Source organism: Argopecten irradians, chromosome 2 (assembly GCF_041381155.1).
Source record: "Argopecten irradians isolate NY chromosome 2, Ai_NY, whole genome shotgun sequence".
Classification (NCBI taxonomy): domain Eukaryota; kingdom Metazoa; phylum Mollusca; class Bivalvia; order Pectinida; family Pectinidae; genus Argopecten; species Argopecten irradians.
The window spans coordinates 24106170-24124050 of NC_091135.1; the positions used below are offsets into that span (position 1 = coordinate 24106170).

A 17881-nucleotide genomic window follows, 5' to 3' on the forward strand; every position below is an offset into this window, starting at 1 on the left:
TCGACGAGGAAGACTACCACTACGGGATGTTCGGAGCCCTCGGCATCACAGGGTCGACGAGGAAGACTACCACTACAGAGTTGCTGAAGGAAGCAGAGAGAGCATTCAGCTTGGTTGGCTGAGGCGCATATGCCTAGAGTTGCTGGTTCCAGGTAACCGTCGAGGAGTAGGGACTGATCATCCCTACTGACTCATTATCTGGAGAGAGTTCCATAAGGTTTGAAACCCTCGAAGATGAATGGGCCTATATGGTGACGGCGACGACGGTTGGGCAGTAAAACCTTTGTTCAGGTACTGTAGAAATGAAAAAAATATATTTTGTATACGGGACGCCAAATAGGACTTTGTCTTTTTGTTATCAAAATATATTTTGTGTACACGGAAGATAATTCTGTCACAACATAAACGTTTTTGTTTTCAAAATTATTTTTATTTTGAAGTTTTTTTAAATGTTTTTTATATATGATTTGTATCAAATAGCAAATACGTCATACATTCAACATTTAGTGGGGAAAAAACAATGTGAGAGGGTTTTCTTTGAAAATAACTGGTTTGCAGTGACATGAAAGTGTTCGTGGAAAAAGAAACTTTTTCTATAACGATTGTGTTATAGAAATCCAGGCAGAAATCAACCCGGTATATTTTAATGTTTGTAGCCACGACATTAAGATCTCATATTTAGTCGTCTTTTATGATCCATCAACTGGAGCAACAAACCCAATGATGATTCTCTCATTAAATTACATAAATTACTTAAAATCTGCTTTAAACATTGAACCATCAGAAGATGCTTAGATGACATACATTACCACTCATTGAAAATGACGTTTTCCCCGTTATCCAGCTTGTGATCACCTTATACAGATCGTGTCATCATCCACATGCAGTGCTAAACATCAATGTCAATCTATGAAATTGTTGAAAAATGGAAACTCTCAGCAAACTCATTAAAATGTTTAATGCTAAAATATACAAATGCTTAAGGACGTATCTCACTTATAAATCCTTGAAATGCTTACATGTAACAAGTGTACTTCACTGTGATCTGATTTTTCAACTACTTTCTGAATTGAAATTCTCAAACCTGTGATTTGCAGGCAAAGCAGCAAAAATATTATTCTTACTTTAATGTTTAATTTGTTAAGTCTTATATAATGCCTATTTCATTTTTCATATTGCCATGTGCCCAGAAAAAAACCCGTAATAAATAACTTAAATATATGCAGCTGACCCTAAGGTATCTTCCTTCAAAATATTTTGTTTATCGCTGAGTGGTCCCAGAATGGCCCTAAATGATATCCCTCCTTTGCTGTTATCGTATAGTATGGAAATGCATTAACATTACTGTGTGTGTGTATTTTTCGCTGTCAGTCGATATTTTTGCTATATTTTTGAGGTTGAAATACTTGTGAAATTGTGCAATGTCGGACTTGGCATGTCTCGCTTTTAGACGGGTTTCGATAGAATTTAAAAGTCTTCACTCTTGTGTTGAGAGCCGTTGGTAGGCTGGAAAAGAGTGGGCGCCTCCTGTGCTGTGTTTCGGAGTTAACCGTTAAGGAGATATTTTGAGAATCTTCGCTGGAGAACGGTGTTTGTGAAATTGGAGGTTAAACTATCGATAATCGGCCCGGTGTGTAGCGCCACGTGCTCGGTCTTTCATTGATGGGTAGTCCTGAGTTAATTCTGGTAGCGAAAACGTGAGAATATTAGCAGCAAAATTGTCCATTTCACAGTACTTCCCACTGAGCCACGCGGGTATTTTCTTGTTGTCACCTTTACACATGTTAAATATTAATAAACTGTTAAATGAATTTGATGTCGTCCATTGTCCATACTCACTAGTACCATTGAATATTGTAGCGAGACATAGGAATCTGCAAGCTAACGCGGCAGTCGAACCCAGAGCAAAACAAATTAATTGTATCATTCTTACTCTACGCTAATGACTGCGGTCGTAGCGAAACAAGTCGTTACAATAACCCTCCTTTGCTTATACATATTTCAACCGTATAAACATCTACTTGTCGACACACTTCATGAAAAATATAGTAAAAGTTGTAAATTTTAATATCACGAATCCTTGGACAAAACTGTTGTTTTTGGCCTTTGTATTCGGGAAAACAGATTGGCCCTCTAATTTAATACTTCACTTGACTAAATAACGGTGGTAGTCATTTTAACTGAATTCGATGCAATCGTTAGATGTCATATATGAAAATATTGTTTCGCAACACCAGTTCACGATACAAGTTTCATAATACAATATCGCGTCTTGTATACAGCTCCCGTCGGCCAACGTAAGTAGAGTACTATACACCTGTCAGTAAACATTTAATTGGGGCACCGGATAATGTGTACCCGGGTACTGGGGAAGACTTCCAGGTGAGTCCGGAACAGGAAATAAACGACACTTTTCTGATGATATGTATTCTCGGTGCTTTGAAGGATCCTACAGAAAAGTGAGTAGCATTGTTGATATGACATTGAGCCTGGTGTTATATCGACGTTGAGGAGACATTCACGTACCCATATCAGTAAGTAAGCTACCCTGAATAATCGTACTGTACGGCACAAAGGTCATAGTTCATTGAAATTCGTTTGTTTACATTCCTTACTTGCTTTTGTTGATATTGGCATTATATTATTAGAGTATACAGGTGTAGTGATATCTTACAAGACATTGCAATATATATAATCACAATGAATGTCGGTGCAGTCAGTTGTAAACAGTGTTCCTTGTTTCAATGTAAGCAGGTAACAACGCTATTGCTAGTGTAACCGAAGGCTTTGTGTATTATGTGTCGTACATGTGCTATCGAAGGTAGGATGTGTGACGAGCTTCGACTCAACGAGACTATCTGTAAAATATTTTGACAATTTTTCAAACTAAGCTTTATCGTCCCCATGCATTCTTTCAAATCTGCACGATTTTGTAAACAGGTCCAGATGAAACCATCCTGGATGTGTTAGCTACTGCTGTAGCAGAAAAGATTTCACCTTCTGACTGACTACAACGGTAACTATATATCGCTATCGTTATTAACCTCTGAGATAAACGTAGCCGACAACGGAGTTTCGTGCTCTGATAATTAGCATGCATCATTACGGTATCGGTCATCGGTTTTATCGTCACTTAATAATCATTACTTTAATCAATTTATTGCTTAACTGTTGTAAAACCAAATGGTATTGCTTAATACAACACCCGTCTCTCTTATAGCTATATCCCGGGCGGCCGAGACATCGATAGATAGTTATTTTATGTGAGTTGTTTATTTTTAGACATTTTATGTGAGTTGTTTATTTTTAGATAAGAGGTGACAAACAGCAGTAAAGACCTGTTAAGTTCATTTTCAGATAGACATTAAAGAATGACAGAAACAGTCACGTCCGACACGATGGATGTCAGTAAAAGGGGTGACGACGATAGGGAGGATAAAAAACGAAGAAGATCCTGGGTTATCATCAGGGATGTTCGCGAGACTTCGTAATGACGCATCGTACAGGAAAAACATCATCAACACCATATGTTTTTATTCATCATTCATTGCTATGGTAGACTATGTTTGTATGTTAAGGTTGTCACTGTAGCCTCTTTGCTCTTATGCTTTCATGACGATATTTCCTTCTTAATTTCACGCTAGTTTCTTAATCCGATCGTTGATATAGTCTAGGAGCTTAGATATGAAAAAATGTAGTAGCCTCTGGTAAAATTTACGATAAAACACATAACAAAAGCATATGAGTTTTTAAACATTATTAAAATAGATTAATCTATAAGGATCATTTTCCTATGTCGCCATATTGATTGAGGCAATACTTACATAAGACATTGTAATATGGCATCATGGACTGTAAAGAGACATATTTTGGATAATGGTGCATATACAGCTGCATAAGAAATGATTTTTTTTTAAATGATCGATTGAGTGGCAAAGAATATTTCATTCCATTCCAGAGTTTTGCAAAAGGTCCAATCGGTCCGGCTTTCCTCGATATACAAGCCATCAGTGGGGTTGGACTAGAGGGTGGTTCTAGTCTGTTTACCACCTTATATATAGGGTATATGGTGGGCGCCATAATCTCCGGATACTTGTTTGATAAGTTAGAGCGGTCGCTGATGTTGTCAGTCGTCAAGTTCATATTGGCCTGTACTACAGTCGCTATTCCCTGGTGTTCCTTCTTCTGGCTGATGGTGATGGCATTCTTCTTCATGGGAGCCATGGTTGGTGCAACTGATGCAAGTAAGTACGACATGCTTATCTGGAGTGGTTCTTTTTAGTCCGGGATCAAGATAATGATAATAGGTTAGCATTGGAAAATCTATTGGTAATACAGTTCGGCATATTGCCAAAATTGATGAGATGAAAATGGTTCAGTAAACTACCATTCTGCAAATATCTATGTTTAAGTCATCCATGTCCTGAGTCTTTGGAGTCTTTTTTGTCCAAGAGATATTGAAGAAGATTCATATGTGTCTGTATGAACTTGCACGAGTAGCTTAAGAATCAAGATAAGTGATTGATAACAATCTCTTTGACATTGTTCAACAAGAAAATGCATTCGTGTCATTTCATATACTAGTAGCTACTTTTTAAATGTCTTTAATCAAAAGTCGAAATAATAATGCTTTTTACAAACAGAAATATTACTTTTTTACTCTCACATAATTTCAGTTTCAAACGCCGGAGTCCAGCGTATTTGGGGGAAGGATGGAAAGCCGTTTATGCAGGGTTTACAATTTATGTACTCGTTTGGAATTTCTGTGGCACCACTGGTAGCCTTCCTCTTCATGAACAGCCCAAAGACTGTCCACGGAGGGAATTCGGATACACAGCTCAATGGCACCTCTATTGGCAATTACTCAATACAGTTAAATGGAACCGACACGTTACAAAACCGATCATCAGACACAAGAAATGGCAGTGTCATTCCAGAGGAACCTACGTTTGTTCGGAGTCTAGATTTATACAAAGTGTTTATAATCGGAGGAGCCGTGTGCATGATATCCTTTGCGATGCATCTAACGTTTTATTTCACATCCGAGAGATGCAATAAGTCAAACCGAGAGAAAATTGCGATTGCGGCACCAGGTAGATCTAGACTGCCTCTCTCCGTCCAGATCCAGGCCGTATTACACATGGCCGGGATACAGGCTCTGCTGACGGGTATAGATGATACTTGGGTGGCCTTTCTAACAGCGTTTTGTGTTAAAATGTTTAAGTGGACAAAGGGAGACGGTGCTCTCTTAACTTCCGCGAACAGCTTTGTTGCGGTCGGTGGCAGATTCATAGCGATATTCCTCGTCCAGATAGTTTCCCCTATAAAGCTCGTGGGTCTCCACAGCATATTAACACTACTAGCTTTCCTGGGACTCTACATTAGTGTTCTATATACCTCAGATATTGGGATGTGGGTGGTGTCCTTGTTGTTTGGGTATGCTAAAGCACCTATTCTTGCCTGTGTATTTTCGTGGACAGATGAGGTTTTCCTGCCCGTGTCGGGACGTATCGCCTCTATATTTCTGGTGTTTTCCACCGCTAGCTCGGCTATAAACCCATTGATTCTGGGAATTCTGATGGAAAACTTCTCCAACATGTGGTTCTGCTATCTGTTCCTTGGAGAGAGTGTACTGTTGGTTATCGTGGTAGGTTCAGCGTTACTACTAACGAGACGGGTCTGCAAGGTATACGGCACTAATTATAAATCACGACAAATAGAAGTCCAACCATCGGAAGGCCTTCTAGACACAACAACAAAGTAATGTCATTATTACATGTTATTAAAAGGTTGTACTGTTACTCCATTATTGTCGTTTATAATTTTTGATACATAAACGATAAATAAGAATTTTAGCAACAAATTTAGAGCTACAAATCCTATAGGAAAGAGCCAAGTCATCGTTTCCCGCCATAAAACTTCTATTGTGTAATAAGGCATTTCATGTAAACAATCAAAAATAGTCCTTTTTAAAGTTATCTTCCAAACTAATGAAACTATTCTGGTGGGAAATTGATTAGGGATTTGATTAAGGTCCTATCAACAGCTAGGGTTCAGTTAAGGACCTGTGTATGCGATATGTTACATGTGTAAAGTGAGAGCGTGGTTTAGGAAATTTTGAATATGGAATAGTAGATATATAACAAACTTATTGGAATGTTGAATTCGTTCCCACAACAGTACACCTGAAGAGTGGAAGGTAATAAAATCAAATCTTTCAGAATTTTAAGATCGATAGATATTCTTTATTTCCTCATTTTTATGAAATTACAACATCTTTTTTAATTTTTTTTATTACTCTTCAGTGACTTATTCAAACGATAATATCAGTCCGGTTTCTGGAAACTTTGCACCTTATTCATATTGCTCGAACTTCAGAGATCAAAGAAGGACAACGACGGTTTGAAATTCATTGTTTTCGTCAAGGTCGATGAACAGAGTGAGCAAGCCAGTGTGGAAGGAGATAGGCAGTTGAGAGCAGATTTGAATGGCCGCATGACGTTTCCAGCAGGTTGAAATTTCAGTCTACAGACATAGCTATTTGGTCTTCATCGTTCAAGCAGGCTGTGCTGGTGTAGCCGTCAGTGGTATGGGGGACCGTATCAACGACGCCTACGAGCGAGAAAAAAAAGACATTGTACCAATCTAGGTGGAGGGCTCTGCAGATCATCGGCATCACTGGTACTGAGAGAAGGTTGATAGGGTATTTGTAGAGAGGCTGATGTGGCATTAATGTGGCTGTGGAAGAAGAGAGAGGAGCAATGGAGAGGACAACACCAGTAACATCCGATGTGCATGAACATTTATTATGATATCAGAACAACAGTGTTGCACTATACGTACTTGGGGACAGCTGACTGGTTACGGGTTGGGTCCTGATCACCCTATTCGGGCGCCTGGATATTATAGTGAACAGTGCCGAAATAATCAAGGAAGGAGGATTCACCTGAGGACGGGACATCAAGGAAGGAGGATTCACCTGAGGACAGGACATCAAGGAAGGAGGATTCACCTGAGGACGGGACATCAAGGAAGGAGGATTCACCTGAGGACGGGACATCAAGGAAGGGGGATTCACCTGAGGACGGGACATCAAGGAAGGAGGATTCACCTGAGGACGGGACATCAAGGAAGGAGGATTCACCTGAGGACGGGACATCAAGGAAGGAGGATTCACCTGAGGACGGGACATCAAGGAAGGAGGATTCACCTGAGGACGGGACATCAAGGAAGGAGGATTCACCTGAGGACGGGACTGTAATGCATCACCTGAGGACGGGACATCAAGGAAGGAGGATTCACCTGAGGACGGGACATCAAGGAAGGGGGATTCACCTGAGGACGGGACATCAAGGAAGGAGGATTCACCTGAGGACGGGACATCAAGGAAGGGGGATTCACCTGAGGAGGACGGGACATCAAGGAAGGAGGATTCACCTGAGGACGGGACATCAAGGAAGGGAGGATTCACCTGAGGACGGGACATCAAGGAAGGAGGATTCACCTGAGGACGGGACATCAAGGAAGGAGGATTCACCTGAGGACGGGACATCAAGGAAGGAGGATTCACCTGAGGACGGGACATCAAGGAAGGAGGATTCACCTGAGGACGGGACATCAAGGAAGGGGGATTCACCTGAGGACGGGACATCAAGGAAGGAGGATTCACCTGAGGACGGGACATCAAGGAAGGAGGATTCACCTGAGGACGGGACATCAAGGAAGGAGGATTCACCTGAGGACGGGACATCAAGGAAGGAGGATTCACCTGAGTACGACGGGAGGATTCACATCTGAGGACGGGACATCAAGGAAGGAGGATTCACCTGAGGACGGGACTGTAATGCATCAGTACCATCCAAAACATGTATAGGGAATGGAACGATAATTACACATTATCATGTGGCAGATTTATTGAACAACAAAACAGATTTGCATGGATACAATCTTCACTTAAATAGCTCTGTTTGATACAGTGAGATAATAAATGTGAAGTATTTATACATTTTTCACATCTGATTATACATGTATATACTATTCATAAAGACAGAGACACATTTTTATACTCTTAAGAGACGAAGATATAAGAGCAAAATAAAAACATTTACAAGCATGAATTCAAGTAAAAATACAATGTTTAACATGTGTATATATGATACTACACTGAAATACAAACCATTTTTACAACCTTGTACATGTCTACACATTCTTTACAGCATTCTTTACAGCTCGGCACAACATTGTATACGGACAAAAAACATTACCATATAATATACACAATATCAATGACTATATGGTGTTAATTCTAATGGTTACGTATGTAGATACATAAACAATGCAATTACATATGTAGACACATTAATTCCCATTGACAAGAACTACCATTGACTATATGGTGTATAATCAAATTGTTACATATTATTACATCAACAATGTGGTTATGTAATATGTAGACACATAAAAAAATCTAAATCACACGACACATTAACAATATGGTTACGTATAGAGACACATTAGCAAGCTAAATGTGGTTATATATTATGTACACATAAAATCACACTGACAGGAAGTCCTACTATTGGCTTTAATTCTGATGATTACATATGTAGACATATAAACAATACGGTTACGTATAAAGACACATTAGCAAGCGTAAAGTGGTAATTTAAGGTGTCTATTCTAATGGTTACATATACAGATATATAGTCACACTGACAAAGACAACCCTATCAGGTGTCTTATAGTAAAGTACAACATTATTTATGACAGGAAGTATATTTTCTTTAGCTGATTTTCAAATTAATTATCAAGTACTCCATAGTTGGTGCCCAAGTTTGCAAGGCAAGAAAAAAGAATGGAATGCAAATATCACAAATCGAAGCTTCATATCAGACTGATTCCATCACAGTAGCAAAGCCTCTCAATTTAGGTGTAAAACTCAGCATTAATAGTTAGTAAATAGGGATAACAAATAAATGAGGAATGTATCAAATGTTATACCCCAAAGCCAAGACCTTTGTTGTATCCGCTTTCTCTTCAACATCCTCCCACAACTATCTACATGTATGCCGATTGCAGACAGGATAAACATAACATTAAGTGCTACTTTGGTTAAGTTATAAGAGTCTTTTAGCAAGTGGTTTGCTTAATTAAGATAAATACATTTGACTCTACAAAAAGTATATATACTAGTTATGATGCATATAAACTAGATACAATACATATAGTATATAGACTACATACAATATATAATGACTAGATACAATACATATAGACTAAATTCAATATATATAGACTAGATACAATATATAATGACTAGATACAATATATAATGACAATACATGTATATGATATGTATGATGTACATAGTCTAGATACCATACATAATATTATGTACATAGACTAGATACAATACATATAAACTGGATACAATACATATAGACTAGATACAATATAAATTGACTAGATACAATGTAACAGTATATAGACTAGATAAAATATACATTGACTAGATACAATGTAACAGTATACCATACATAATATTATGTACATAGACTAGATACAATATAAATTGACTAGATACAATGTAACAGTATATAGACTAGATACAATATACATTGACTAGATACAATGTAACAGTATATAGACTAGATACAATGTACAAATGTATATAAACAAGGTACAATACATAGACTCGATACAATGTATGCAGGTAGACTTAGATACAATGTATATACAGGTAGACTAGATACAATGTATGCAGGTAGACTAGATACAATGTATATACAGGTAGACTAGATACAATGTATATACAGGTAGACTAGATACAATGTATATACAGGTAGACTAGATACAATGTATATACAGGTAGACTAGATACAATGTATATACAGGTAGACTAGATACAATGTATATATAGACTAGATACAATGAATATAGACTAGATATTATGTTTATACACTAGATACAATGTATATCTAAGAATGCAATTGTTTTTAGTCTGCTTATATATACAGATACATTCCACATATATACATTTCCTATACAATATAAACAAATCAAGTAAGTCATAAATGCTATCTAGTTATTATTGTGAATTTAAATAGAAAAATTCATATTTTAGAGTTGATGTTTACCATGATATCCATAATAAAACATGTGAACAAAAGAAATAGATATTGATATATCCTTTGTTTATAAAAATTAACATTAATATCACAACAAATTATCACAGAGACAAAAACTGCAAGATTGCTTTTGAAGTCTTGCAAAAAACAAATGACAATGCCACATTGATGCTACTTAAAATTATGAAAAAATGCACTTAAAGATGAAAATGAGGCTCCAAATAAAAAAACTAACAGTTATACTCTAGTTTATACTTAAGCAACCATTAAAGCCTATCACAGTAAATGTATATATAAACTAATAAATACACATATCCTTACCTTTATGATTATTTTGTTTTTGTGATCAGGTGGTTAATATAATAATAAACAACAACAATACCAGGTAATGTTCACAAAAGTAATTGGAGCTGAGGACACTGTTAGGAATGATTTGATATAGGTAATACATGTAAATATAATGTTATTTGAGACTTGATCAACAAGTACTGATTTATTACATTGGGTTTATGAATGTATATATACATGTATAACATTAGGAAGCAAGAAATACATATTTCATAATTTAAGTAAATTGGATGGAATAAAATACATACATATACCAGGCATATTGATATCCATCATCAACTCTGTATTTTTCTCCATTTTGACAAAGCTTTGCTTGAAATGGTTTTAGGGTGCTGAACTGAAACTACATCAATAATCTCTGAACAGTTACAAAGTGATCAACTTTAGCAAAATACTACATTGATACACGAAAAAATAGATATTATAAAATGTGAAATGAGCTCTCTGGTATCTTTTTCTCCTTAAAAATTCAACACTTTCCCTGTGTTCAAATTAAGAAATTTCCCTTTCACCAGTTTTTTTTATCACAGTGTCATATGTAAAATGATGACAGCTTATTTCTCTGGTGGCTTTAATGTTGTATATCTGCATTATTTTTCACTTCATTAAGTTAAATACAAATTAAGCTTTACATGTACTATTAATACATAATGAAAATAATTACATGTATATAAAATGAAGCAAAGGTCATTCAAAAAATGTAAAAATAAAATAATGCTTATAAATTAAATTTCAGAAACTTAATTCCTATAATTAAGGACGTTTGGCAGAGTTTCACCACAACTCATCCATACTTGATGAAATTTCAACACTTATAGAAATTGAGTTCAAAGTTACACATCTGAAGGAATATCTGAGAGACTTTCATAAACATTTGCTCATCAAATTCCTTCATCATCTCCTTCATATCTTCCATACACTTTACTTCCAGTTCCTGTAAATTCTGGACAATCGTTTGGCCTTTAGGGTCGTCCTTATCGACCAAAGACTGAAGGTTTTCATGTCCAAGGTACAGAGGGTGTTTCCGGTCCACCTGTTCCTGAAAGCGGGGAGTCTTCTTTACCGGATCCTCATCCCCATAGGTGGGAGAACTTGTAAGATCGCCTATGTTAGCCTGGGGACAGAAGATGAACGGTTTGAAGAGACTAGTACTGGGGTTGGGTGTGGCTGTGAACCAATGACAAGGAGGTGAGGACGACCCCGCAGGAGGTAGAACAGACACCTGACTGGCCATAGTCGTCATGGTTCCACTCATGTTGATTCCGCTGGACTCGTCACGGAGGATCTTACACATCTCCTCTACTCCTATAGGCCCTGTAAATGCACATCATGACAACTCTAGATATGGTAAAATGAATTTCTAAAACAAACATACAAGAAAATAATAGTGATTCATACAGAAGGAAAATTTAAGTAGTAACCAAGTTTACCAAGAACTTTAAATTATGATACATTTACTGTACATGTGTATCTGTGAAGATTAACATGCTTTCCTATGGATATGTTGTGTCAGTACAGATACGCAAACACATAACTAGTAATCATTACTTTCATCTCAGATACATTTCAACCTTGTAAAATGAAAGAGAAATAGATTTATATTTTACCATTGGAAGAAAATTCCTTGAGGAGCCTTTTCCCGTGAAGGTATCTGGTAGAGCCTGGTGATATGGAAGAACCAGTTGATTCCTCAGAGAAAACGCGATAAAAGTTAAAATCCCCGTCCTCCTTCCTGTACAGTCCAGCCTCCTCCGCGGCCTCCACCAGGCCGGGCGACGACAGGTCAAACTTAGTCGTAATGGTTAACTCATTAGATACATTGTGGACTCCTTAAAGGGACAGATGAGGATTTATTAATGAAGTTCATGCGTACATAAAAACAGTAATCTGGCATAAGAAAATTTACCAGTACAAAATTATCAATTCACTTTATGTTTTGTTACTAACATTTGCAATATTAATTCATTGTATGATATCGAGACACTGCATATAAATATAATGACCTGTAAGTTTTTCGGCTGCCCAATGAGAGGCGACAGTTTCCAGAAGCCATGCCTCCGATGAGTCCACAAGTAAGTAACTGTTATGGTAGGCCCACTTTGTTAATCCCGGCTCCTCCGCACACGGACCTCCCTGTCCGTACTGTTTCAGGAGACCAGTGATGATGTCCAGACTCTCCCGGGCTGTTTTAGATCTCTCTAACCCCAACCTTAAAACGACACAAAGCCACAGGTAGTCATACATTTTTTTAAAACGTTTGTTACCATAGATACCACCCTCAGCAATAAAGCCTTTATTCTAATTTTTGCAGTTTCAACTAGAGAATGTAAAGTTACCTTATGAGATCCATGCCCAGTAGTTTCTCGTTGAGATCCTCAGGACCGTTCAGTTTGGACCACACAGCCACATTACCAATACACAGACCGTGCTCGTTAGCTCCCATCTCAGCTCCCCACATCCAGGCTGGCTTGGTCAGTATCACGGCGTGTGTGTGGGGCACCTGGTCAATCTCTATGTATGTGCACTGTAAAAGATCAAATCGGAGAAAATCATCAAACGCATGGAACACTGGTACCCTACTAAGAATGACTTGTGCAATCCTTCTGACAGCATGTCCTTGTTACATCCCTCCCCCATTTTACAACAAGAGGCCCACAGGCCTTAATGGTCATCTGACTATTGGCACAATACAACATCATCAAAGTACATAGTACTAGTAGTGGCAAAACATCTTTGGATCAATACAAAAGAATTGGATAGGCTGAAATGCTCACCATTTCTTTGTTCAATAATTAAGAAGGGGTGTTACAATACATCAGACTATCAAAATATTGCGATTGTATGCCTATCAACTTGAAGTTAAAAAGCTAATACAGCACTGTAACACCAAAGCAAAAATTATTTATGAAATTTTATTCAAACCATTTCCATTTCAACCAAGTTTTTGCTACTGTATGTGATCTGAAAAACTTGCAAATGTGGAACTCTCAGAATATTCAAAACATGTTGGAATGTTAACATTCTCTAACAGTTTTTAACACATTAAACAATCATACATCTAAGCTTTTGATAGTAATGTTGCATGTTTGTCCAGTCAATGATATTTCATGCAAAGCTTCAGAAATTCTTACATTAAGATTGCCTAAGCAAATGTTAATATACATCAAGGATTTATAAGTGAGAAGGATTCGTGACTGTCTCTTTACATTACTAAACACCACGCGAGACGCCTATGAACCTAGAATAAAAACCGTTTTTCTCAACAAAGACTTGTCTTATCGAGTCAAACGAAACACTATTGTAAAGTTTATTAAATTTCACGACGTTTATTACTTGCTTTAAAGACGGAATATTTAGAGGATATATCTTAAATTTTCGTTAAAAAAATCGACAGCTCATGAAATGACGGCCCTGCTTCAGAAAGTAAGACGGTAACCCTCCCACCCGCAAGCTACATCAAAGGCTGCGCCGGCCCATATCAAAGGAAAATTAGTCGTCGGCCAACGTCACGGTCAGTGCACAAACACAAAAGCGCCTGCCTTTGACTTCCCCACAACCCAGTGTGACTTATCCTTCTCATATACATCCTTGTATACATGTATATCGTTCCTGTTTTATTACAGATTTCAGTCTGCAAAACACATATTCAACTGGATTAAAATTAAGGTTATATGTAGCAGAAAGAAGAGAGCAACTAATCAGCAAATCATTCTTTTTTTCTGATGTCGCACAATTAATTGAGAAATTAAAAAAAAAAAAAAATAGCGATGAACAGTTGCCCCGCCTACCTTCCAAATTACTAGCCAATCAAAGTGTTTCATTCACACTGATACTGGTTTATGATTGGTCAGCCAATCAAAAACGTTTTACAAACTGATCTTTGCCGAGCTGTGCAGGAGATCAAAGGGGTCCAAACTATTTACCATTACAAGTTTTGCTAAATGATAAGCGGTATCACTGTAAAAGCAGGCCAAGGTCATTCATTTGGACTTGGTAGCCCTTTGTTCCTGTGAGCATGCTACAGAGCCGTTCATCCAAACATGATACAGGCTCTCTAGTGCTCTTAGTTATTCATAAAATTGGAAGTCGTTTAAAGATTTTAGTCTATTTGACCCTTTTGACCTTGAATGCAGGTCAAGGTCATTCATATAAACAAACTTGGTACCCCCTCATGCCAGAATCCAACAAGCCTAATATCAGGTCTACAGGCCTTGTAGTTATGAATGTTCTTGACCTTCATTTAAGTTTACATGGGTCTACAACACTAAAATCTTTCCCCTTAACATGACCTTGTACCACCTGACCCCTCACTAACATGATCTTGTACCACCTGACCCCCACTAACATGATCTTGTACCACCTGACCACACTAACATGTTCATGTATCACTTGATTCCCACTAACATGTCCATGTACTACCTGACCCCCACTTACATGACCTTGTACCACCTGACCCCAACTAACATGACTTTGTAACCCCTGACTCCCACTTACATGACCTTGTACCACCTGACCCCCACTAACATGACTTTGTACCACCTGACCCCCACTAACATGACCTTGTACCATGGCCACCTGACCCCCACTAACATGACCTTGTACCACCAAACCCCACTAACATGTTCATGTACCACTTTACCCCTACTATCATGACCTTGTACCCCCTACCCCCACTTACATGACCCCCACTTACATGACCTTGTACCCCTGACTCCCACCAACATAACATGACTTACATTTCATGTACCAACCCCACCATGACTGTACCCCTGACTTACATGACCTTGTACCATTTGACCCCCCTAACATGACACTTACATATTCATGTACCACCTGACCCCCACTAACATGACCTTGTACCATATGACCCCCACTCACATGACTTTGTACCACCTGACCCCACTATCATGACCTTGTACCCTCTGACCCTCACTCACATGACCTTTACACATGACCTGTACACCTGACCCCCACTAACATGACCTTGTACCATATGACCCCCACTCACATGACTTTGTACCCTGACCCCACTATCATGACCTTGTACCACCTGACCCTCACTCACATGACCTTTACATGACCCCATTTACATGACCTTGTACCATCTGACGGTTCTGACCCCACTTACATGTTCATGTACCACATGACTCCCACTAACATGACCTTGTACCACTGACCCCCACTAACATGACTTTGTACCACCTGACCCCCACTAACATGACCTTGTACCATGGCCACCTGACCCTTACTAACATGACCTTGTACCATCTGACCCCACTAACATGTTCATGTACCACTTGACCCCCACTAACGTGTCCATGTACCACCTGACCCCCACTAACATGACTTTGTACCCCTAACCCCCATTTACATGACCTTGTACCATCTGACCCCACTAACATGTTCATGTACCACTTGACCCCCACTAATATGACCTTGTACCAACTGACCCCCACTAACATGACCTTGTACCACCTGACCCCACTAACATATTCATGTACCACTTTACCCCCACTATCATGACCTTGTACCCCCTGACTCCACTAACATGACCTTGTACCACCTGACCCCACTAATATGACCTTGTACCATATGACCCCCACTAACATGATCTTGCACACCCTGACCCCCACTAACATGACCTTGCACCACCTGACCACCACTAACATGACTTGTACCATCTGACCTCCACTAACATGATCTTGTACTCCCTGACCTCTAATTGCATGTCCTTTTACCACCTGACCCAAAAATGTCCAAATGCCATATTCATATAGCTTACCTTGACCTTTGACCCATCCTCATGATCTTGTTTAGGGACCTGAATGACCTCCTGAACCTCGCCGGTTGGTCGATCAGTGTTTTTACCGAAAATAACACATCCATCACTTGTGGCTGGTGGCAATGCCACAAACATATCACAAGGCATTTTCTTTGAGTACCTTTTAAAAGAAAATATCATAGATATTGATAAAAATTGATAAATGGTCATTTTAAGTCATTTTGATTTAAAACTTGGTAACCAGCATGAACTCCATCTGACCTGTTATCAATATATGTTCACTACAGATCTTTATTTGAACGCATTTTCCTTCTTTATTCGTTATTTTTTTTTTTATAATTACACAATGTGTTGCTATAATATGCATTTTAAATTCAAATTAATCTAATTATGAAGACCAATTCTAATATTTTATGCAGTTTTGTCTGCAAATTAATAAATTTACGGTTGTTGTAACAATTAATATTTAACACTTCCTTAACAAGAGATCCTAAGGGGTTCTTGGTGACCACCAAAGAATGATCAATGTCTGACAAATGAAAGAGGGATCTTTTCTCTGCTTTTCAAACTTGTACTGTACTTTATATAAATTTGAGAAAAATCCTTCAAGTACTTTTCTGAGATATATAACAGTAACAAACTTCAATTATCAAAATCCAAGATGGCTACCTGTCAGCCATCTTTTTGACCAATCAGTCCAAAAATGCAATATGCACAACTTAGATCCTTGGGGAACTTACATATAAAATTTGAGACAGATCACTTCAGTATCTCCGATTGAGACTGCTTACAAAACATTACCACCGAGAAGCGTCACTTAACTTGGTCTTTTCAACAAATAAATACTTATATACATGTATAAATAAATATCTATACCCACAGCAATCCATTTTGTCATGGATGCACTTTATATTATGTCAATAAGATAGTTTCCTTTATGCAACTTTAAATTTTCCTCCTTGTTGTCGTCAATTTGTCATATCATGCAAATCGCCTCTTAAATCTCGACCGATTGCTATATTTGGGTAGACAAACTATTAATTTGTTGAAAAGATCACGGTAAGTGACGCTTCTTGGTGGTCAGTCTGAATCGGAGATGACCTGGACCGATACCAAACGGTTTTGGTGAATGCCACCTTTTGATATAGCACTGCGCTCTGGCCCTAAACCAGACATCTACATTTGTATCTGTTATAATGTCTAAATCTGCAGGTGTCTCGGGCTAAGCCCACTCTAATTAACGATATTAGCTGATGACCTCATTAGTCATGAAACAGTTAGGCCTAGCTACCAGACACAATATACACAAGAATAATGTGTTATCACACAAGCTGTCAAATATGCATAGTCAGGCATAGCATTATTGCATTGTCATCACATGTGGACCGTACGTCAGATAAGGCGTGCATATTGTAGGCTACCATTGATCATGTTTAGTAAATTTACAATATTACAGATAAATGTTCACCTTTATAATTCAATGTGCTGCCCAATTAGAGACTTTATAGTTCCTTCCTATTGTCAATCTGATGAAGGTTACAACATCCAGTCTCAGCAGCCAAAAGGTTCCGGAAATTGCATTTATCAACCTAAAAGGTTGACGCAGCCTCGATTTCACCAAGGA

General features: G+C 38.1%; 2 protein-coding genes across 7 annotated transcripts; one reads left to right on the plus strand and one right to left on the minus strand.

Moving 5' to 3' along the window:
- The first annotated feature begins 2252 nt into the window (after positions 1-2252).
- LOC138314883 (sodium-dependent glucose transporter 1A-like) lies at positions 2253-5806 on the plus strand. 6 transcript variants are annotated; one of them, XM_069255488.1, is made up of 5 exons: positions 2253-2534; positions 2941-3016; positions 3362-3555; positions 3959-4244; positions 4677-5806. In XM_069255488.1, the coding sequence occupies exons 3-5, from the start codon at positions 3403-3405 to the stop codon at positions 5762-5764; spliced, it is 1527 nt and encodes a 508-aa protein (XP_069111589.1). In that variant the 5' UTR covers positions 2253-2534; positions 2941-3016; positions 3362-3402; the 3' UTR covers positions 5765-5806. The 6 variants fall into 6 exon arrangements, with proteins under 6 accessions (XP_069111589.1, XP_069111591.1, XP_069111586.1 ...); XM_069255490.1 differs by having other exon boundaries at positions 2253-2382; XM_069255485.1 differs by having other exon boundaries at positions 2254-2534; positions 3358-3555.
- Positions 5807-9545: 3739 nt separating this feature from the next.
- On the minus strand, positions 9546-17870 carry LOC138314886 (secernin-3-like). The gene is made up of 6 exons (XM_069255493.1): positions 17726-17870; positions 16258-16417; positions 12812-12999; positions 12479-12684; positions 12083-12304; positions 9546-11789 (listed from the first exon to the last, which is right to left on the minus strand). The coding sequence occupies exons 2-6, from the start codon at positions 16402-16404 to the stop codon at positions 11281-11283; spliced, it is 1272 nt and encodes a 423-aa protein (XP_069111594.1). The 5' UTR covers positions 16405-16417; positions 17726-17870; the 3' UTR covers positions 9546-11280.
- Positions 17871-17881: the final 11 nt, after the last annotated feature.